The sequence below is a fragment of the Symphalangus syndactylus genome, chromosome 7 (assembly GCF_028878055.3).
Source record: "Symphalangus syndactylus isolate Jambi chromosome 7, NHGRI_mSymSyn1-v2.1_pri, whole genome shotgun sequence".
NCBI lineage: Eukaryota > Metazoa > Chordata > Mammalia > Primates > Hylobatidae > Symphalangus > Symphalangus syndactylus.
In genome coordinates this window covers 37,544,904-37,568,083 of record NC_072429.2, presented here as the reverse complement: position 1 = coordinate 37,568,083, position 23,180 = coordinate 37,544,904, and the positions used below count along the sequence as shown (strand labels likewise).

The 23,180-nt window shown below is 46.5% G+C and overlaps 1 protein-coding gene and 1 long non-coding RNA gene across 3 annotated transcripts in view; one reads left to right on the top strand and one right to left on the bottom strand.

Moving 5' to 3' along the window:
- The first annotated feature begins 6,500 nt into the window (after positions 1 to 6,500).
- The window catches only part of AFAP1L1 (actin filament associated protein 1 like 1), a 72,482-nt gene continuing 55,802 nt past the window's right edge, over positions 6,501 to 23,180 (top strand). Inside the window, exon 1 of one of the 2 annotated variants that reach the window (XM_055285674.2) lies at positions 6,501 to 6,626. In XM_055285674.2, the coding sequence (XP_055141649.1) occupies positions 6,611 to 6,626 (16 nt within the window). In that variant the 5' untranslated portion in view covers positions 6,501 to 6,610. Of the gene's footprint in view, positions 6,627 to 23,072; positions 23,163 to 23,180 lie in introns of those variants that run through there. The other variant, XM_055285675.2, reaches the window with a different exon arrangement.
- On the bottom strand, positions 18,569 to 23,153 carry LOC129486189 (uncharacterized). Its single transcript, XR_010121861.1, has 6 exons — positions 23,050 to 23,153; positions 22,604 to 22,798; positions 21,054 to 21,332; positions 20,634 to 20,817; positions 19,961 to 20,087; positions 18,569 to 18,854 (listed from the first exon to the last, which is right to left on the bottom strand). It is a non-coding gene; the product is annotated as an uncharacterized lncRNA (long non-coding RNA).

Genomic DNA, 23,180 nt, shown 5'->3' with positions numbered 1-23,180 from the left:
ATACACTGGCTCCCAGAGTGAATGAATATTGGCAGCGGAATCCCGAATGTGTTCCTTTGCTGTCTGTGTGAGGGAGAATGACCACAATTTAAACAGTGCAGGCATGTGCTCCGATCAGAGTGCGCAGTGTGACATGAATCACTAGGGAACACATAGGAAGGGTAAAAGCTTGCCTCAGTCTGTCACTGAAAAGTGTTTGTAGGGCCCAGACCTAGAGCCTTCTGGTTTTCCAAAACCTCCTTATGGATACAGAATTCCTTGTCATACAAAAGAAGCGTGACTGCCTCCCTAAGGCACAGGGTCTTGCCCATCTGGATCAGGACAAATTGTCCATCTGGCCCTAGCAATCTGTCATTCTAACAAAATAATGGGACTATGTAACGTTTTTAAATGTGCATACAAAACACCACTCCTTTGCAGACTCCGTGGGTAGCAGCATTTGGAGGCCTGGTAGTCCTCCCATCCAGGAGCACCGGGAGCTCCTTCAGGGAAGGAGGAACCTGGCAGAATCAGTTGCATTTCCAGGGGTTGGATTTATATAAAACTCCCTGCAGGGGGCAGCCTGGGTATGTGACCACGGTTTCAACATCCCTTAATATTTTTCCATAAACATCTGATGAATTCTTCAGAGGAAATTCACACTGATTACATAATAACCAACACTTCTGATGATGGCTCAGACACTGTGCTAAGCACCTTACAGATCTCATTTAATCCCCTGGGTACTACTTTCATCCTTATTTTACAGATGAGGAAATTGGGCCCTTGATAAATAACTCATCCAGTGTTTCACAGCTGTATATGGCAGAGCCAGCACTTGATCTTAGAGATGCCTCACCCAAAGCTCATGCCTGTATAGAGTGCCAGCTGGCATTTGAAGAAAACGTACCATGTGCTGGCATGGCACCAGCCACTCCACACTCTACATACACAGTTGCACTGAAGCATCACAACTGCTGTGTGGGGAAGATGTTTGTAGCCCCAATTTTTAGATGAGGAATCTGAGGTTCAGAGAGGTTGAAGATTGTGCCTGGGCTGTGCAGGGGCGGGGCTGGGTAACATTCAGATCCACCTTATCCTAAAGTCATGCTCTTCACCACTGTGTCCCACACACTGAACAGAGTGGCTCAGGTGACCTCATATCAGGGCATCACTGCTCCTGGTTCTGACTCTAAGGCCTTGTGTGATTTCAGGTAAGATTTCTCCCCTTCTCTCAGCCTCAGTTTCCCCAACTGAGAAATGAAGGGACCAGACAGGCTAATGTCTCAGGCTTTTGGGGGCTCTAAAGCTTTTCTAGCTCTAGTTATAAAATCCACTTTGGACCTTTGCAACCTGGCACCAGCCTGTAGCCACAGATGAAGCTAGGGGTGTGCAGCCCAGATCTTCAGAAGAGAGTTAGTCCACGCTGCAGTGTTAAGAGCTGCACACCCTCCTCAGGCCTCAGCGTGGAGGCCCCCGGGTGGACAGACCCTCCAGAGTCTTCATGCGTCCCTAATTTCCCTCAAGTTTCCACAATGGGGCCGGGGGGTGGCTATAGTCCAGATTAAGTCCACAGGGGTGTTTTAGTTGGCTATTGCAATGTTTTAAAACAATTGGAATTCGTTACCAACACTTTTAAATCAAAAGAGATTTCTCACTAAAATCTAGATTTCTGGGTTCTGCTGAAAAAGCTGAAGATTGGCCACTCCATTTCCGAGCTGACTGGTGACTGGCCCCTCAGACGGAGCAAGAGGGCTCCGCTTTGCCATGGCCCCTCCACTTGCATGGCCTGCTTCCGGCACACCCTTCCCTGCCCGGCCCTGTAGGTGCTTCAGGGCACGAGCCTCACTTAAGGAGCCTAAGATCTCGCTTAAGGAGAAGAATCCAAAGGGAGGGAGTAAGCTTCATGCAGCATTTCGGCATAAAAACAAAAGCTCCTTTTCCTTCAGACACAACCACTTGGCTTGGCTTTAACAACTGTGGAAGCTGAGCCCTGTTGCCTCCATGCAGGTAGGAGCCCCGTGCCCTGGAGCAGAAACCTGAAGGTGCATGGGAAGAAGGAGTTTTCATCCATCATGAAACTCTTTCTCTTTCTCCCAGAAACAGTCACTGAGATCTCTATCTGCTTTCCGGGGCCCAGGGTGGACCAGCAGACGTGTGTCATTTCCCTGGATAGGGGCTATAATGGCAACATTGTGCTAAGTGGAACAAGAGAGGTTTTCATCACAGCCAGCATCAGGCAGACACCCGATCAGAGGGCTCTGGGGATCACCCCCACACAAAGGAGCATGGGAGAGGGGCCCTGAGCCAAGGAGAAGCCGCACTTCCACAGCAGCACACAGGGACTGGGCAGCACAGCAGCATGTCTCCAGAATGCCTGGTCACAAGTTCATTTCCCCCTGCAAATAAATAAGCAAATATGACAATCCCAGAGGACAAATGGGACCCCCAGGACACATGCATTAATAGAAGCCAATACTGGCAGGACTTACACACCCTTGAGTATGTTTTCACTGACTCATTCCACAAATATTTATTACCATTTACTAGGTGTTTGGGCACTGTGCTAGATTCTAAGGATCTAGCAATGAGTAAGACACAGCACCCGCTCTCACAGCATCTGCATTCTGGTGGGGGACAGGAAAGCGTAGGGAAAGAAGCATATAAGAAATTATGTACTATTGACCCAATGGAAGAACAGAGATTCACACAGCAACGAAGTTGACTCAGGAACCCAGATCTGAGCACCCACCTGTTGTTTTTCTTACTCTTCCCCAAGTCTCCTGAGATCACTGAAGGCTCAGCGAAGAAGGCACCCCAAACACCATAATAAGAAATCTGGACTCTCCGCTGAGGGCCAAGGGGAGCCATCACATATTTTTAAGGGGGTAGTTGCATGGTCTGATCGGGATCGTGGAATGGTCGCTCTGTTGGCCATGGCAGAAACAGTCCCTAGATTAGGAGGCTAGAGTATATTTCTCTCCCTGGAACAAATAGTCCTGAACCTCCAAATTTTTCTTTCCCAGGGTTTCCCAGTTCCACCTGATAAGCTAAGAATGAGACTAGGGAGTATCATTTGTTTTCACAAGACAGGGAGCAGGAGGGAGTTGAAAGCTTTCTTCCTGGTATTGTTCACTAGGGCTAAATTTGATATCTTCTTACAGAGCTGGAGCTCCCCACATAGAATTCTTTAGACAAAAACCAGGCAAACCTGGAAAACTTGGAAGTGAGCAAAGTAGGTAGTGAAAGGGAAGATATGAGGCAGATTCTAAAAATCCTTGCCAGAGAGTTGCACTCAAAATGAAATGGAAAGGGGAAGAGAAAAGCAGGTACCAACAACCTCCATTCCCATCCTTGCCCTGATGCTTGCCCCCCAATAACTCATGATCCAGTGAACCTGAACTGCTTCACAGACACATCCTGCTGCCTTTGAGCTCAATGTCTTTGCTGTCACTGCTCTTTGCCCATAATGTTATCTCCTCATTACACATTCTCAGTTGCCCCCCTTCCAAATGTCTGTCATCCATTACAGCCTCCATGATTAGTAAAAAAGTCTTGCTTTGTCTGATGGACTCCAAGACCACTTTATTTCTCCTCTGGTACTTTTCAGACAATAATTTGTATTATATTATTTTATACATATCTATCTCCTCTACTAGACTGTAGATTCTCTGAGGATCGGAATCATTCCTACTTAGCATTTCTTCTCTCAATAGCAACTTGCACAGAGTGCAATCGATATTGCCTAAGCGAATTTACGGACAGTGTGGATTGTTAGTTTTTATGAGAAATATGAAACTCACTAAAGGAAATATACAGGAAAAAAATAGTTATTCCTTGTCCAAACCCGCAAATAACTTTTTCATCCACCTCAGTTACTCTTGACAGCAACCAAGCTGTAGACAACTTAGTCAACATTGCCATCTAGTGGACATTATGGGTAATTATTTAAACCAGAACCCCTATATCTTCCCAGCAACAATTTTTTGTTGATTCTCAGAACTGTGCACAGACTGTGTTCTCCCATTTCTATATCCTTCCCAGACCACAGCTCAGTTAATTCCACTCCATAAATTATTCCATGGACACATGTACATTTTCCTTAGCCTTTTTTACTTTTTTTGTTCCAATTCTCTGTAATATATCTCCAAAGTCCTTGAAAGTTTCTGAAAGTTCTGTAAACATCTCTACAGGGTGGGCGTGGTGGCTCATGTCTGTCATCCTAGCACTTCGGGAGGCCGAGGTGGGAGAAGCACTTGATCTCAGAAGTTCGAGACCAGCTTGGGCAACATAGTGAAACCTCGTCTCTGTCTTAAATATTTTTTTAAACATTATAAAAATAAAAATCTTTACAAAAGCCTCCGTCTGTTTTTGCAATAGTAACATTTCATACTGTTTTTCTAAATTATTTGAAGTGAAATATTACGTTTTTAGAAGAATTAGTGAGCTATCCTGAGAACTTAAGATACAATTTATGGCCTTGTTTCCAAGTGTTTCAGAGTTCAAACAATAAACTTTTAAAACTTAATCCACTGGTAAATTGTTGGTTGGCTGCTTTAGAATCGAAACGGACCTTTTCAAATTGGAAAAGGGGACAGCAACAAAAAGGAACTCAGAAAATAATAATGGCTCATATTTTATAGCTGTTTGTGGTTTATAAAGTGGGTTTGTATTATTTCATTTGCCCTACCAACAGTCCTGTGAGGACTTACAGTATGAGGCTTCCCATAGCACAGATGAGCAAGAAAACCTCATTGACGAAAAGTTATTATACTATGTAGTATTTAGATTGGTGCAAAATTAATAGCGTTTTTTGCCATTACTTTCAGTGGCAAAAACCACTATTATTTTTGCACCAAACTAACAGAACAAGAGTCATGCACAAGTTTTCATACACTGTTCACGACATCACATTTGGTCTGAGTGCTCACACACATACACACTAAATAAATCACTGATGCAATATTTTAAGACAATGTCAATTTTAATTTGCCCATAAAAGCAATAGAGAAAATATCCCCGGCCAGATGCGGTGGCTCACGCCTGTAATCCCAGCACTTTGGGAGGCCGAGGCAGGTGGATCACCTGAGGTCAGGAATTCGAGACCAGCCTAACCAACATGGCGAAACGTCGTCTCTACTAAAAATACAAAAATTTGCCGGGAGTGATGGTGGGCGCCTGTAATCCCAGCTACCCAGGAGGCTGAGGCAGGAGAATTGCTTGAATCCGGGAGGCGGAAGTTGCAGTGAGCCGAGATCACACCACTGCACTCCAGCCTCGGCGACAAAGCGAGACTTTTCAAGAAAAAAAAAAGAAGAAGAAAAGAAAACATTCTCAGTCTAGGAAAGTACAGGAGGGTCTTTCCCAGGCCTTTTCTTGCCTCCATACCTTTGTGGTAGGTGTTCCCGGTTCCAGAATGTTCTAAGTAGAGAACAGTGGCCAGCTCAAAGCTGAAAACCATGGCCTGGCCCATGGTGGGAGGAGCGGTGTCTAGGAGAACAATTGGTCCTGGACTTTGTGAAGGGTCTTAAAGTCAGACATTTGATATTGTGTATAAATGAGTGAGACCTATTTTCACAGGGATATACTAATAAGGTGAATAAGTTGACATTCTTCATACAGCTTTAAACTTAGATCCCATTACTGTTCCACACTGATCATAGCAATATTTTCTACAATCTTGCGAAAAGTACACTTATATTGCACTGTATTTTGTATGCTAAAAGTATTCATTTCCACATTTTTTATCACGCTGTTTTGCATGTTTTCACGTGTTATTCATTTTTCTGTTCTTTTTCTGAATTCTCCCAGATCCTCGTATATTTTCACGTTTTAGTACACAAGGAACCTCAAAAGTTGAGTGTCCCAAGCTCTTGCCTACCTTTCAGCAAAGCCTCCCTTTCTCCCTTTCCCAGGTGCTTTTCTTTCTGAAGATCTTTGTTATTATTTAACTCCTCTTTCGCAACACCACTGACATTGCACCGGCATCGCCGCGGGCCCACTGTCTGGCTTAGAAGGTGCTCAAAAAAGACCCGCGGCAAACGGAGAAGACAAGCCCAAAGCCAGGAAATGGGTGGCGGCTGCAGGGAAGGGGGTTTTGATTCCATAGGATAAAAACGCGCTCCAACAGTCTCCGCATTCCGGCATGTAGCCGGCTGAGGGGTGCAGTGGTAAGACCCCATCGCTAGCGGAGCGCAAGCAAAGCCGCACATCTCCTGGGTCCGGGCTGGGGCAGGCCGCGCGGGCGCGGGAACGAACGCGTGCGGACGGGGAAAAGGGTCCTCCAAGCCCAAGCGGAGCGCCGCGGAGGGCGAGCGAGCGGCAGGGCGCGGCGCGGGCGTGTGCTGCACCACGGGACAGCGGGCTGCGGCCCAGGGGGCGAGGCGTGCTCGGGTCTATTCCGGGAGCAGCGCTGAGGGGCGGGCGCGGGCGCGGGCGCGGGCGCGGACGGGGCGGGGCGGGGCGGGGCGGGGCGGGGGCGGGGGCGGCCGGCGAGCATCCTGTCTGGGTGAGGGGACCGCAGAGAGCGCCGGCCGCTAGGCTGGCCTGAGAGCGCAGCGCGCCCGCCGCCACCAGCCGCTCCGGAGCCCCTGCGCCCTGCGGCCCGTTCACCGGGGACCGGGCCGGCGCCATGGACCGAGGCCAGGGTAAGAGGGGCCGCGACGCCCGCACTTGTTGCTGCGCCGGGCGGGAAAGGGAGACCGGACGGTCTGAAGCCGGAGAGGAGGAGGGAGAGAGGTGGGCGGTGGGGCGGGGGCTGAGGAACGCTCGGAGGGGACTGGGAGACGCGGCGCTTATGCAAAGGTGCCTTCTGTTGCCGGGACAACCCGGTGCGTGTCATCGCCCGTGTCCTGGGCCAACTCGCCTCTCGTGTGTGAAACCAGAGTTTTCCTAGGCTAAGGATTTGTAACTTCATAAAAGATCCCCCTCTAGATTCCGGAGGACAGCGAGCTCCTCCCACCTCATTCCACTCTAAAGGGGAAAACAAGGTGTACAGGTTCAACTCCCGAAACACCGGCTGTGGGCAGCCTCTAGGGAGAAGCTCCAAGGGACCGAAGTTTGCAGCTGCCTAGGGCATTGCGAGAAGGAGGAGCGCCGTGAGCAGGCGCGCGTGTGCATGTGTGCGCAAGGGAGGGAGGAGGCGAGGGTGGTTCTATCCCGCACCAGCTGTGTCCTCGGCCCAGGCCCTTCTCCCTGGACCAGCGACAAAGTTGGACTAGATGGTCTCCAAGGCACCTTGCCGACCCTTTTCCAGTATATTTGGTAGACGTTTCACAGAAGTGGAGGGGACTTACTGAAACTGAGATTGACATGAGCCGAGAGGGCAGCATTCGTAGGGGGCTAGCGCACCTCTTTTTCTGTTTGTTTTGTTTGGTTTGAGACGGAGTTTCGCTCTTGTTGCCCAGGCTGGAGTGGGGTGGCGCGATCTTGGCTCACTGCAACCTCCGCCTCCCGGGTTCAAGCGATTCTCCTACCTCAGCTTCCCAAGTAGCTGGGATTAGAGGCATGAGCCACCACACCCGGCTAATTTTTGTATTTTTAGTATAGATGGGGTTTCACCATATTGGCCAGGCTGGTCTGGAGCTCCTGACCTCAGGTGATCAACCGGCCCCGGCCTCTCAAAGTGCTGGGATTACGGGCGGGCGTGAGCCACCGCGCCTGGCAGTGCCCATTTTAAGTAAAGGTCTAGACATGGCCTTTGGCAATGGCCAGATGGGCATGTGTGTGTCTGTAAAGAAGTGGCCTGCTTGGACACGTGAACAGTGTCAAATGCTGGGAATCAGAACCCCAGGGTTTCAGTCTGCACTTCTGGGATCCAAAGAGATCACAGGTGTGAAGGCACTAGATAAACTAGTGAGTGCTGTGCCAACAGGTGGAGTGTTGTTGTTGTTGTTGTTGTTAATAATGGAAAATTCCTTCCCCTCCCCACGATAATCTCACACCTATCCCCCATCTGCCTGTTTGCTGTGCTGAGCCCCCGAAGGGAGGGAAAAAAAGAGGGAACAGGGGCATGGGAGCAATTAGGAGGCACTGGGGCAGGGATGAGCCGGGAGCAGGTGTGGGGTAACCTCCCTTAGTCTTGTTACACGGAAAGTCAGGCTTGGCGAGCTCAGAGGGCCAGAGGGGACTCCTGGCTTCCAATTCAACCTCCTCACCTGCTCCTCCCCAACACAAAATACTGCATTCACCTTCTCCTTCAGGGACTGGGAAGGGCAGGCAGGAAAGAGAGGGGGCCTCTGTTTGGTTCTTTAGCAACTGAGGCCTAGATTTGTAAAGCAGTTCTCACCTGTTAACTGATTTCCAGGCAAGTGTGTAGAGTGTACATCAGGGAGGAAAAACAGAGAGAAGAGGCGCCTCTCACACCCCTCAGTCCTGCTGTTCCCACCTCCCGCATCATGTGTCTAAAGCAAATACCACCATCCCCCCTCCCCTTCACACTCCTAGTCGCCTGCCACCTCCCCCACCTCTCCACCACCCCCACTCCCCACCAGTTTTTAAATACCACCCTGTCTGATCTGCAGTACAAAAATCCATACCTAGGCCTACCCAGGCTTGTGGAAGGTGCACTGTGTCATCCTAAGACAGAGTGACAATAGTTCACTTCACTTTAAATGCTTGGTAACCAACAACCTCCACGTCAGAAGGCTGCCTCCAGAGCACTTTTCCTAGGAAGCCAGATTTCCCAGGAATCCCTTGGTGCTGAGAGCCTAGGAGGGCACTGACCTGCTCTCTCCCTGCAGGCTTTTCTAGCCTACTATCTTCCTTTACACCTCTTGTCGCAACTTTGTAGACATAGTTATCTGACTGTTTAGTGTCGGCCTCCCTACCCGGAAGTAAGCTTCAGGAAGGCAAGGAGTGGATCTATTGTGATCAATCCGCTGACACTGCGCCTGGCATATAGTGCACAGTGAGGGGCTCCAGCAGTGGTTTAATTAGTAAAATACAACACACTTTATAGTGCACCTCAAATGGATTACTTGTACAGCAATACTTAGTAGTATTCTCTTTTTAAAAATCAACATTGCTGTACAAGTAATCAATTTGAGAATAGTACTAAGTATACTCAGATCAGTTCTTGGTGACTTACAAAGGCCATCTCAAGTAAAGTGGTCTTGTGGCTGGGCACACAAGATCAGTTTAACTGTCTGGATCCTCAGTTCTCTACTCTGATAAATAATTGCAAACACAACCGTGTTATGAATCAGAATGCAAAATCTGCATGCATTTTTAAGATAAAACATGAGACTTCAACAAGTATTCTGCTCACGCCTGTAATCCCAGCATTTTGGGAGGCCAAGGTGGGTGGATCACTTGAGGTCAGGAGTTCGAGAGCAGCCTGCCCAACATGGTGAAACCACATCTCTACTAAAAATACAAAACTTGGCTGGGCGTGATGGCGGGCGCCTGTAATCCCAGCTACTCGGGAGGCTGAGACAGGATAATCGCTTGAACCTGGGAGGCGGAGGTTGTAGTGAGCCGAGATCGAGCCATTGCACTCCGGCCTGGGTGACAGAGCGAGATTCCATCTCAAAAAAAAAAAAAAAAGTATTCCAGCAGACCTTTCTTGTGCCCCTGTTCCCAGGCAGGTGTGCACTCTCTTCTGTCATCAGGGAAGGCTTAAGAAGCACAGGTCTTGTTTCAGCTTCCTGCCTACCATGTGAGAGGTGGCATTGTCATGCACAGCTGACTAGGGAAGAAACCACACATCGGTATTCACGATAGTAACTGAAATCATCAAACTCTTGCCATGTGCCAGGCACTGTCCTCAGCTTCTTATGTGGCTCCTCTCAGAACAACCCGTAGGATGGGGCCTATGAGCTGGGACTATCATGAATCATACCTCAGGGGAAAGCAGGCTTGGCTGGGGTATTAGCCAGTAAGGGCTGCAATAACAGAATACACAGATTGGATGGCTGCAACAACAGAAATTAATTTTCTCACAGTTCCAGATGCTGGAAGTCTAAGATCAAGGTGCAGTCAGGGTTAGTGTCTGGTGGGGCCTCTCTTCCTGGCTTGTAGGACACTTTTTGCTGTGTCCCTTCGTGGCCTCTTCTCTGTGCATCCAGAGAAAGATCTCTGGTGTCTCTTCCTCTTCTTTTTATTTATTTATTTATTTTTTGAGACGGAGTCTCGCTCTGTCGCCCAGGCTGGAATGCAGTGATGCAATCTCCGCTCACTGCAAGCTCCACCTCCCCGGTTCACACCATTCTCCTGCCTCAGCCTCCCGAGTAGCTGGGACTACAGGCGCCCACCACCATGCCCAGCTAATTTTTTTGTATTTTTAGTAGAGACGAGGTTTCACCGTGTTAGCCAGGATGGTCTCCATCTCCTGACCTGGTGATCCACCTGCCTCGGCCTCCCAAAGTGCTGGGATTACAGGCGTGAGCCACCGGGCACGGCCATCTCTTCTTATAAGGACACCGGTCCTATTGGATTAGAGCTCCACCCTTACAACCTCATTTAACCTTAATTACCTCCATAAAGACCCTGTCTCCAAATACAGTCACACTTGGGGTTAGGGCTTCAACATATGCATTTGGGAGGGACACAATTCAGTCCATAACAACAAGCTTAGGTCACTGACATGCTCATTCATTCTCCATGTGAGACACAGAGCTGGGGTTCAAACCCAGCTGTCTCCATATCAAAGTCCTGATCTTAAGCTTGCTGCTGACTGCCTCCTTGGTGGCAAGTGACCTGCCCAAGCCTTAGAGCAGAACCTACATGCCAAATCTCCCTGTTTCAGGCCCCAGACTTCTCCATGGCACTTAAGCTGCACTATTCAGATATTTCACAGCAATTGCTGTGAATATGCTGAGCATAAAAAGCTCAGCATCAAAGTCAAGTGACTTGAGAATGGAAACAAACATGGAAGGTAGAATTTCTCTTCTAACAGGATATGTGTCTTCCCATGGGGAGAGAAAAGGATTCATATAACACAGTAATAGACATAGAAACCACTTATATCATAATGGCAATCCTTCCAGAGGGTTTCCTGATTCACAAATACCATACAAGAGAATCAACCATCAGGTAAAGCCAATATCTATGGACACCACCTTCTACAGGACGAGTTAATTAACTCTCTGTCCCTATCTCCGACATCATACATCTAAAGCAAATGGCACCACCCACAGATAAGGATAAATTATGGATACTGATAACACCTATTTCTTGGATTTGTTATAAATAACCTACAAATAATACCTAGCATAGGGGATCCACTCAATAAATGCTGGCTATTTTAGTAATTACAATTTTTTTTTACCACACTCACCATTAATAAGACTGCTTTACAGAACTTCACTTGCTTCTTCCACAAGCTACTCCAACTTTGATGTTGCTTTTTGAGTCCCTGCTCTGTTTTAAGTACTGAATTAGACAGCTTTGTGTACAACTCAAAGACAGGGAACAGGTTATAATCTTGTTTGTATCACGGTGATCCCTGATGGTGCTTGTCTCTTGGAAATCCACTTATGACCTTCAATAACTGGAACACTGTCCAAATGACATTTCTGAGTGACCGAAATGTTCATTTTCTGTTATATAGTCTCTCTATTCATGCCTACTGACTATGGCTGTCATCACAGTTTTGCTTTTGTGAACTTTTCGTTCTTCTTGAATCATCATCTCTTTAAGGCTATGGTCTGAATTTTTTCTGATTTTTTTTTTAAATTTGCCTTCTTAATGTCCAACATTATATCTGATCTCCCAGGCTCATGTGGAGTGATTGATTTCCCCCAAGGTTCCTTTCCTTTCCCCTTTGCAACTGGTTCTTTTTCAACTACTGCAGTTGAATTGAACCCAAGACATGAGTTTCTTTTGCTGCATTCTGTGTTCTTGGGGAGATCATGTTGTCTACTGGGCAACTCAAGAAATAATCTGATGCTCTTCTTTTCATGGAATGAGATTTTCATTGCTCAACAGATGATCTAAGAATCCATTCTGCCTGTGTCTTGCCTCCGTTGAACCAGCTCTTGAGATCCAAATGAGGAAGGCCATGTGTTCCCTATGGTGTCCATTGACCAAGCAGCCTGTAGCTAATCTGTATGATGAGCTCCCCCTGCAGTGACTTGAGACCCAACTTCTGTCCCCAAGGCTGTTCATTTCCATGCAGACATACCTCTTCCCTGACATCCAAGTTCATTTCCTACTCCTTCTATGGTAATGGTCTTTTGAAAGGAACCCTTATCCATATTCGAATCATCTTTTTGATCCAAACATATTTCATGAGGTCATCTTTGTCAGTGTTGGGACTCAGTGGAGCTGAGTCATTCAGAGAATGGACAGATTTGGGTTTGAGTTTTGACTGCAACTTTTTGTATGACCTTGGGCAGTCACTTTCTCTGACCCTTCAGTGTCTTCATTTGGAATGTCATGGCAAGAGTAATACATGTAGTCTAGCACTCAGAATTTAACCACACTCTGCAATGGGTGTAAGGAGTCATACGGGGCCGTATGACTTAACTCTGTTCCCTGTGGAGGCTTCTCCTGGTCACTGGGCACTGCTTCCATTTCTTTGTCTCCCACAGAAGCTGTTTGGCTTCTCCATTTTTGTCAAAGTTTTGCCAGCCTCTCCCTCAAATATCAGTTTCAAACTCCCGTTTTCACATGAGTGAGTATTCTGCCAAGTAAGTTCCTCCCTCCCACCCTCTGCCAAGAACATATCATTACTCCATTCTCATCTTTGGTCCAGAAAAACAATACTGGTTTTAGATACCATCAGCTTCTCACACCCTTCTTAATCTTCAAGAAAACCTCAGAACCAAACAAAAAAGTGAACCCATCTGTGTGCAACACCCCTCACCAAACCCCAGTATTTTCCTCCTTCCTTTCCTGGCCAAACTTCTCAAACAAATGGTCAGCAACTCCTCTTGCACACTCCTTTCACCTTGTGCAGCCTCACTTCCAATCACACCCTCCACTGAGAGCCGTCTCTGAAGGATCACAAATGGCTTCCACTTCCATTGGACCAAAGTCTAGCCTTTCACCTCCATCAAATCCCATCTCCTGGCCTCTAGCTCTGTTGAGCCTCTACTCCTTTCTGATGTATTCTCCTAATTTGCAGAGATGTGAAAATCACGGATTTGGGGGTCGAATGAGTCTAGGTTAAATAACCACTGCCTCATCCCTCCAGGAAGCCTTTTCTGCCTTCTCTCTGCCCCATCCCAATGTTATAGGTGCTCATAGCCTCTGGGCCTCTCCCACACTAAGACAAGTTACCCAGCCAAGTTGTTTCCTTAGTCTGTAAAGCAAGAAGAATGACACCCATAGTTGGGAGACTGAAATGCAATAATATTTGCCCAGCTCCCAGTGCCTGGCCCATAGTAGGTGCTTACTAATTGTTATTTCCCATCTTCTCCCACTTGCTCTAGCTTCCCTCTTGCTCTGTCTCTATCTTCTTGCTCTGTCTTCTTTAATGGCACTTGCCCCTCTCTCCGCCTATCTCCAGACCACCTCAGCCCTCTCTCTACACTCACTCCTATGAAGAACTAAACCCCTCTATGAGAGTAACTCTCAGATGTCCATCACCAGCCACGATTTGGCCTCCAGTTCCTCATGACCTCCTGCCTATAGTACATTTCCATTCCGAGGTCAACTCCGCTTTGGGTGACCCAATTTTGAACTCATCTTATTCACCACCAAATCAGATGACCCTTCCTGTTTCTCTTTTTATGCTAACAACTCAACCACATGAGAAGTTATTGAAGGAAATGGGGGTGTTTGTGAACAAGACTAAAGTTGAAGTGGGGACATGGAATCAGTTCTCAAATTCGTTGTCCTGTAGAAGAGGTAATAGAAAGTTTCTCCAGAAGGAGATTAAACAGAGGCCAGTTTGGGCTCAATCTAAGAGAAGCATACAAATGAAAAGAACTGTTCAATGGTAGAATACAAGTTGCGTAGGGATGTAATGAGTCAAAGTTTGAGTGGCCACAGATCAGGGAAGCCACAGAATGGCTTAGTATGTAGCTTAAGGACTACTCTCACGTAAAATTCAAGAAGCTTTCGCAGCTTGACCCTTTTGCACAATGTAGAGAACAGGACTTCTAGGAGTGTATGTTTCAACCTAAAGCATTCTTTTTTTTATTTAAATGTACAGTATATTATAGCTTTTAATAGGACTTATGAATTATCTATGCTTAAGGATGGAATTTGGGGAGACCGCCTGATGCAATTAAGGACAGTTATTTACAGCTACTGGTTGGATTATGCTTAAACCCTTCAGTGGTTTCTCATTGTTTGTAAAACATCAGCTACTGTCCTTGTGGTGCCTCAGGCCTGCCCTGTCTGCCCTCTGCACACTTTGCCAGCTCGCTTTGGACCCCCACCTACCTCTTGCCCTGGGCTCTTCTCACACTGGCTCTGCTCCTTGCATCTTTGAATATTTTATGCCTTCACCTGGTTCACCCTTGCTCTTCCTTAGCTCACTGCTGAAATATGACTTCCTCGAGGCAATGTTTCCCAGTCTCCCAAGATACATCCCTGTTGTAGATGTTCAGAGCACCCTGCACTTCTCAATCACAGTTCACTGTGGGCTTGAATTAGCTGTTCATATGAGCTCTGTTGGGGCAGGGCTCTTCTCTCCTTGCTCTCTGCCCTTCCCCCAGGACCTAGTGTAATGCTTGATGCATAGTAGGTGCTCAATAAATGTCTGTTGAGATGATGAATAAATGAAAGTGAGAGTATACAGTTCACAGAGTAGAAGTTGGATATGGCCACTTTCAACTCCAGGATTCTCCACATCAATGATTCTCACTTTAGGGACAGAAATGTAGACTTCATCATTATCCATCATTTCCTTTGCCTTCATCCTTTATACAATCAAATCCCAAATCCTGTTGACTATTATTGGGAAATATATCTTGGATGGCTTCTGTATCCTGTTGCCTCGGATAGGAGCTTCCTGTTTCTGCTCTTGCCTTCTCCAGCCTGCCTGAAGGACCTTTCCCTATTTATCTACAGCAGTGGTTCTCAAATCCAGCTGGGCTCAGAATCACCCCCTGTGGAGCCTACTGAAAATACACCCACAAAGATTTGATCAGTGGGTCAGAGGTTTGGGAATCTGCTTTTTTTTTTTTAAGCACACCCACCAGGTGATTCTGATGTAATCACAAGTAATGATCACACACAAGGGTGATAATTACTGTTTTCATGCACTGCTTTTATCTTGACCCTTGACCTTGCTCAAACACCTGCTTCTAGTTCTGTCTTTCACACTTTTCAACTGAATGAGACTCTAGGGTCTGGGTCTGTTACCCAAAGCAACCTCTGAAAGCATGAAATGTCTCATTTTATCTTTAAAAAGCCATGAAAATTTTTTGTTGGCATCCGTAATATATCTAACCCCTTCTGTCACCCTCTCAAAATCTCTTTGTACAAAATGGACCTTCGGAGATGCATTGTGTTTATCTTGGCTTCTCCTTCCCCTTCCCTCCCCTGCCCTCCACCATGGACTCCCAGGTGATGTGAACTCCAGCCTCCAATAAATATCCCAGCACAGAGTGCCAGAATGGAAATGGATCTGGACATGGAAGCAGAACACCCAAATCCAAGCCCTGACTCAGCCGCTCGCTTCCGTGTTATGAGAACATACATTTTTATAAAGTTTTTAACTTTTAGAAGCACTTTGACATTCACCAGTTATCTTCATTTCAGCTTAGCTTCAGGGACATTGCACATCATCCACAGAGTGCTTTGTGCAGAGGCTGGACAACCCCTGCCCATGTGATCATACACACTGTCACTTAGCAGCCATTCACGGTGGGGCAAGAAGGAACCTGTGTAATGGGGGACTCATCAGACAGAGAATTGACCCACTAAATTCTTTTTTCTGGAGACCCTTCCAGCCCTGAGTTTCTCTTCTGTGGCATCTCTTGACCCTGATGATGGCCCTATGAAGTAGATAGTGGAGACATTTTCCCCATTGGACAGATGCAATAACTAAGGTTCAAACAGATGACTCTGCTCCTCCCCCTTCCTGAAAGATGCAGCTCAGAGTCATCTCCCTGCCACATCCACCTCTAGGTCTCTCCTGACTTTGGGTTACCACCACCCTCCTCAGACTGGGCTTTTAGAAGTTTTCACCACACTTGTTGAAATATCTGTTTTATGTGTGAATGAGTCCTGAGGCCGAGGAGTATCTTTTGTGCCATATTCCCAGTGTCTAACACACAGCAAATGCTTAATAGTTACAGTCAAGTGTACTTATTGCTGAAAGCCCACCATGACTCAATAGATACTGTCATATTCCCATTTTATACATGAAGAAACTGAGGCTTTGAAATGCCCATTTATGCAGCGCAACTCACCTCCATACCTGAGTTCTTTACCATTGCTCTCCGCTGCTTCTCCATGAATGTTGGAGGATTATCCCCAGGTTAGATATACGAAGGACTTGCTAGTTAAGATGGGCTGACTAGGTAAAGATTTCTAAGTGGGGACAAGGAGGGTGCCGAGAAGACGAGGAGGAAAAGGAGGTCTGAATAATTCTAGGGAACATCCTTTATTGATGAAGGGGTATAGCCAGGCAGCCTTCATGAGGTTTTATTTCTTATCCTTCACACTCTTCCCGCTGTGGCCCTTGGAGTTCTGGTATTCAGCATTCATGAAGCTCTCATTCTCCTGGAATTAACAAAGAGGCTGAGCCGGGAGGGCCCAGCCGGGGTCTATCCTCCATCTAAAATTCCATTCGGGGAATCCCAGCCTTGCCCCAAGTAGGGAGTGAAGGTGCAGAGCTGGCATGGTGTGATTCTTGTCCCTGGCACAGCTGTCAGGCTGTGGCGGGGGCAGAATGTGGCACCACATTGCAGTCATACCAGTTCTGGGGAATTGCCTCACAGGAGGCAAGCTTGGGGGCTTTTTATAGCCCTCTAAGAACCTAGAGGAAAACTGATCTCCTGAGAGAGAGAAATGGAACACGTGCCTTTTCCAGGCGCCATTCCCTCAACCATGTAGTCCCCAGATGCCTGCAGTTCAACTTAGGGCAAGAGTCACAGCTAAATGAGTAGTGTAGTGTGATGGAAGCAATTCACTGCCAGGAGATGAGGATCCTAACCAAGTTCCTTGAATTCCCCTCTTGGGCTTCAGTTCCTTCACCATTAAGGTTGAAGTATTACAGTGCAGGGACCAGCAGACCTCAGCCCAGGGGCAAAATCTGGCCTGCTACCTGTCTTTGTAAAGAAAGTTTTCTTGGAACACAGCCACACCTGTTCATTATATATTGTCTATGGCTGCTTTCTCACTGTAAGGACAGAGTTCGGTAGTTGAAACAGAGGCCAACAAAGCCTAAAATATGTAGTATCTTGTCCTTTACCGAAAAAGTTGGCCAACCCCTGGATTAGACTATAGAGAGATTGGGAGTGTCTCCCGGGAGCACTGTGGTGAGAAGGATTCTGAGGGTGTGTCCAAACCGAGGAATGAAGCACTGTCCTTAAACCATAGGAGAGTGTGTATTCAAGAGTAGTCTTGGGAAGACCCCAGAATGCCATTTACCAGTGTTTTTCAAACTACTTTTGGCCTCAGAAACCTTTTGCAAACAAAATCTTAAGCAACAGAGCTGCTATGGGTGAAGTGGGAATGGGAACACTGAGCACAGCCCATTCCATCCCTCTTACCCCTGGGCAGCACCTAAGGAAGCTATGCAGATCCCATAGGCTTCATCAGAAGAGCATTAGGAAACCACTTATCTAATCCTATCTCATTCATTCTACAACTGGGGAAACAGGTACAAAGAGTAGTGGCTTGCCTACGGTCACCCGACAGGTTCCCATTTGGCTTTCCACATGTCACTAACGTGGTCACCAGGTATCGCAGAACACGGACATATTTCTGCTGGGGAGAAAGCCCATCCATTGGCTTTGCAGGGCCTCAGGGCTGCCATTACATTAGTGCATGGGTGACCAGGAAGTGCCCTTGCTGACCTGGAGCCCACCTAGGTTCAGTGGTGGGACTTGGCCAGGACACATTGTTGATATCTGCCCATGTTTCACTGTGGCCTAGTCAAAGTTTTGGAGAATTTTTTTTTCTGACAGCACCGAAGCCAAAAGAAGAAAATAAAAATTAAATTAAACCATATATGTTTTTATTTCATTGATACAAAGATATATTTTTTTAAAAAACTCAGAACATACCTTACAATTGACATCTTAATTTATTCGTTTTGTTCTCTTTTTTTTTCAAAAAGCTGTTGTTCAATATGAAAATATATTCAAATCAGTGGCGTCTTAGAATGGAGAAATTATGATAATTTATACTAAGGCTTTCTTTTGAAGATGGAACCAGATTTATTCATTTGTAGAATAAATATTTACTCTTCCTGCCCGTTCTTGTTGAAGGGTTTGCTGAAAGCAGATCCTGCTGATGCAAAACCAAGGGGGATTTTTTTTTTAGCTCCACTTGGACCAAAAAGAAAACTGATCTCCTGGGAGTGTGCCAGGAAGCCGGAGAGCCTGATGGCCTTTCCTCACCTCCAGCCAGCAACCAGGTGCAGCTCTCGGAGGTTCCAGAGAGGAAGCTCAGGGTCCCTGAATCTCCCAGTGTGGCAGAGAAAGTGAAACTTGGTCACTGATGCTTGGAACATGAGGTCATATCTAGTCAGTGTCCATCAAAGAGAATATATAAGAGACCAGAAGTTTCAAGGGGCACTTCCTAGCCAGGAGTCCTGCAGAGATGGCATTCCCGATGGAGAAAATCGTGGAAACAAGAGCCCAGAAGCGTGCTCAGAAAGCAAAGCGGGGCGGCATGCTGAGAGCCCAGAAGAGCAGGTGGAGGTGAAACGGGGCCTCCATGTCCTTCCAAAGAGTAGGGATGTATTCTCCCAGTCACTAACTGGGTGTGTCCCAGTCCTTAGAGGTTGTGCGGCTTGCAATCTGTAACTAATAATAGAGACAGGAGAGTAGAGAACTGAGGGCTCTGGCCGTGGTGTCAAGTTGCCTGGGGTTTGAATCCTGGCTCTACTCCTTTTGTTTAACCCCCTGAGTTTGTCTCTTCAACTAAAAATGGAGATAACAGTCTCCTATCTACGATGAGGGATCATTGGATTCATATAGTAAAAGCACTCAGCACATAAGAAGCAGTCAACTTTTTGAAAAAAGAAAGCAAATGCCTAAAACTCAGGTTTAGAAATGACTGCCTTTCTTAATAAATTAGAAAGTAATCCAAGTTATCTCTGACACTTTCACTCTCGCTCCTTGCCTGCCCATCCTGGGAAGGGATGGGATTACGGAGACGTTGGGGATAAGCCACAGGGAGTGCATGGGGCATGTGAGGATCTTTCATCATCTGTGTCACAAAGCAAAACTGGTGTTCTGGGCCCTGGGGAGCAGTGTATGAGTTGTGAGCAGGAAGAGATTATGATGTGTTGCAATTTGGGGAAATTATTAAAGCCAGCAGTGAGGTCACATTAGAATGGAAAGGGAGAGATTGGAAAGAGGTGGCCAGTTAGGAGGTAGGGCAAATATCTCAGGTGAGCAGCAGACTGTAAGACCAACTCACCTTGATGTTTAAAAGCAGAGATACATAAAACTTTAAACTCTCCACTTTGAGTTAGGGTTAATTGTACACAATTGTTAGTCTAATGCAGAAGCAGAGAGATATTTGGGGCATTTCAAAACTCAAAACATCCATTTCCATGACTTTTGATCAACATTTTCTTGGATTCTCAACTCCAGTGATGGAGGCAGGAATCACCCCAGGGTCTCCTAGAGCCTATTCAGGGGTGGATTCCTATGGGGCAGGTTCATGGGGGCCTGGCCCAGAACCAAATCCAGGTTTAACACTGAGAGGTTTCTGCAGGTGAGAGGGAAGGAAAGGAGGGAAGACTTCCTACCTGGGCAGACAGTCAGAGTGGCCATCTGAGCTCAGCTTCCAGCCTCCCACCTAGAATATCTAGTCTAGGCCCTGGTTGATTTCGTTTCATCACTGACAACCACAGCAACATTAGTAATCATAATGAACCCTTACAAGCATGATTCATATGTACCTGGCATGATGCATACAGTCTTCATACATTGTCTCCCTTTCTTCTTGCCACAACCCTTTGAGGTAAGCACTGTTATTATCTCTGTCTTACATTGAGAAAACAGGCTTGGTGAAATGATGAAACCTGCCTGGGTGAGGGAAGCCAAATCCCAGGTTTGATGTTGGATACATCTGACATGGGTTCACAATGCCACAGCTACCCACTGTACTGACTCCTCCCTAGCCTTCCTGACGAGGGACTATCCCACCTGGGCTCCATCCCTCTTGAAAGGGATACCTATCTGCCTCTCTTAGTTCAGGTTGCCGGAAAGTTCTTCTATACACTAATATTGTGGTCTTGGAACTGTCACTCCTGATCCATTTCTGCTCCCCAAGGCCCCAGTTCCCCAGGGAGCACATCTGTTCCACCCCTTCTCTTCTCCCACTCCCCAAGAGCCCTTCTGTTCTTGGAGACATTTGTCAGAGGCAGGATTCATGGGGCCTCCCTAGTCTGTGGTCCTTTCTATGAATTCCAGGTTGTCACTTAGCCCCCCACCCCAGTGCACCTGCTGTGTACCCATTACTGTGCTGAGCACTGGGCAGATACGAAGTCAGGCATCATCTCAATCCTCATGGATTCACAGTGGACATCGAACAAGTCATCTACTCTGGCTCATAGAACAGGGGAATCTCACCTGTCCAGGAAGGCTGGATCAGCCTCCCGGAGGAAGTGGCATCTAAACCAACTCTCAGAGGATAAGCGAGCACTTTCTGGGGTGTGGGGGAGATTTTAGATAATAATCATATCGTCAGCTTGGCATGCATCAGGGACTTCTCTAAGCACTTTATGTAACACCTCACTGGATCCTCACAACAGTCCTGTGAGGAATAAGTATTATTATTATCCAAATTTTGCAGATGTGGAAACAGACACAGAGAAGTCACTTGCCCAAGGTCACACAGCTACCAGGAGGTAGCAGTTGGAAAACAGATTATGCAGAGGAAATACCACAAACAAACAGCACCAGGGTAGGGTCCCAGATATTGCAAATAGGTCAGAAATAGTAAAAAATAATTTTTAAACTCTATTGAATAGAACAAAGCCAACCACATACTCCTATTAGTGTAGCCTGTGGCATCTGTTGATGATTTTCTGATTCCTTGATCACACTGAGTTTTCTGCAAGCCGATTGTCCACCTAATGCTTTGCTTTTCTGAATAAGGTGCTATTCAGTCTCTTCTGAATTCCAAATGAGTTCCGTTGTTTGATTGGAAGTGGGAGGTAAGAGGATGGTACATTTATATTAATCACTATTTACTGATTTATAAAACTTCAGTATACAGGGTGCTCTTGCTTCTCACCAGCATCATCAGCCTTGAGTCTCACAACAGGCCTGTGGAGGTAGGGAGGGCAGTTATGATCACTCCACTTTGATGTTGAGGAAATTGAGGCTCAGAGACACACAGCGACTTGCCCAAGGTCACACAACCAGTAAGTGTGGATCTGGGGCTTGAGCCCTGAGATTCTGGCTCCAATGCCTGTGTTTTCTCCAGAGCACCAAAACACAGTGCACTGTGGGAGGTGGAAAGTTTCCAACCCTGGCTCCTGTGGCCTCTGGCAAGTTTAACCTTGCTAGGCCTCAGTTTCCTGTCAGTAGAACTGGGGTAAGAGTTCCCACCATATAGGGTTGCTGCAAAGAGCAAATGAGATAAAGGCACTGAATGTTAGGCACAGAGAATATTCCTACAATGGAATGGCATGTAACAGTCAAAATGAATGAACACGATGACAAGCAGCAATATGGATAAATCTTAGCAGCATAATATTAAAGAAAAAAGTCACAAAAGATTACCTATAGCACTATATATTCTTTTAATAAATTTTTAAACCAAAAATTTAAAATAATATTTTCAGGAGTACATCTGGTTGTACTAAAACTATATACAGGGGAAAGCAAGGACATGGTGAACACAGCATTCAGGATGATAGTGAGATTGGGCAGGGGAGGCAGGAGGGCGGGATCATAAAGGTAGATGTAAGATATTGTCAAGATCCTGGCTTTTGCTTTGAATGGTAGGTTTGTGTGTGCTTACTCCATTATCAAAAATAACTACATAAATAAATAACTAAATAAAAATATGGCATGCATGGGCCAATAATGAGAGTATCTCATGAAGCAAGGATTAGGATTAATTTTTGTCCACCTGAGGTTCTATTATTATTTATTTTTATTTATTTATTTGAGATGGAATCTCACTCTGTCGCCCAGGCTGGAGTGCAAGGGTGCGATCTTGGCTCACTGCAGCCTCCGCCTTCTGGGTTCAAGCAATTCTCCTGCCTCAGCCTCCTGAGTAGCTGGGACTACAGACATGAGGGTTTTTTGCTTTTGGGTTTTTTTTTTTTTTTTTGTATTTTTAGTACATGTTATTTTTAGCACTTGTTAGCCAGGCTGGTCTCAAACACCTGACCTCAAGTGATCTGCCCACCTCAGCCTCCCAAAGTGCTGGGATTACAGGCGTAAGCCACCTCACCAAGCCATGAGGTCCTATTTTTTAAAAGAAGTAAAAGTGTAAGGCACAGTACCCATCATATAGGAAGTGTTCAATACATGTTGGCTGTTATTATTAGATAGCTTTATTATTATTGATTATATAACCCACATACCCCTAGTCAGAGGCTTTGCTGTCAGCCCAGGGAGGTTGGTGAGATGGGTCCCCAAACTCAGACGTCTCAAAAGCAGAAATCCCCAGCCTCACCTAGGCCTCAGGCCAGACATCCGACCTGGTGAATGAACAGAAGTTGGGGTATGGTCAGAGGAGTTCACTGCTGGTTCCAGCAAGCTTTGCAGGTAGGAGACACCTATGAAAAGAAGGCCAGAAGGTATGCTAGTGCTGCGATTGAAAGCTTAGGCTCTGGAGTGAGGTCTAGGTTTGAATCTTAACCTGCCAGCTGTGTGCCTTTAGACAAGTGACTGTGCCTCTCTGAGCCTCACTTGGCTCGTGTGTAAACGCAGGCAAAAACAGAACCTACCTCACAGGGTCATTATGAGGAGTAAGTGAGGTAATCCATGCAAAATGCTTAGCATAACATCTAGCGCTTGAAAATACTACCTGCTTTTACCATCAGGCATCCCAGATTACTCCCTGGAACTACTCTGCTTCCCCACGCCATTGGTGAAGGAGGCGGTGCAGGACGCTGGATGCGTAAACAGCTGCCATCTTGTGTGAGGAGTGCGCGTGTG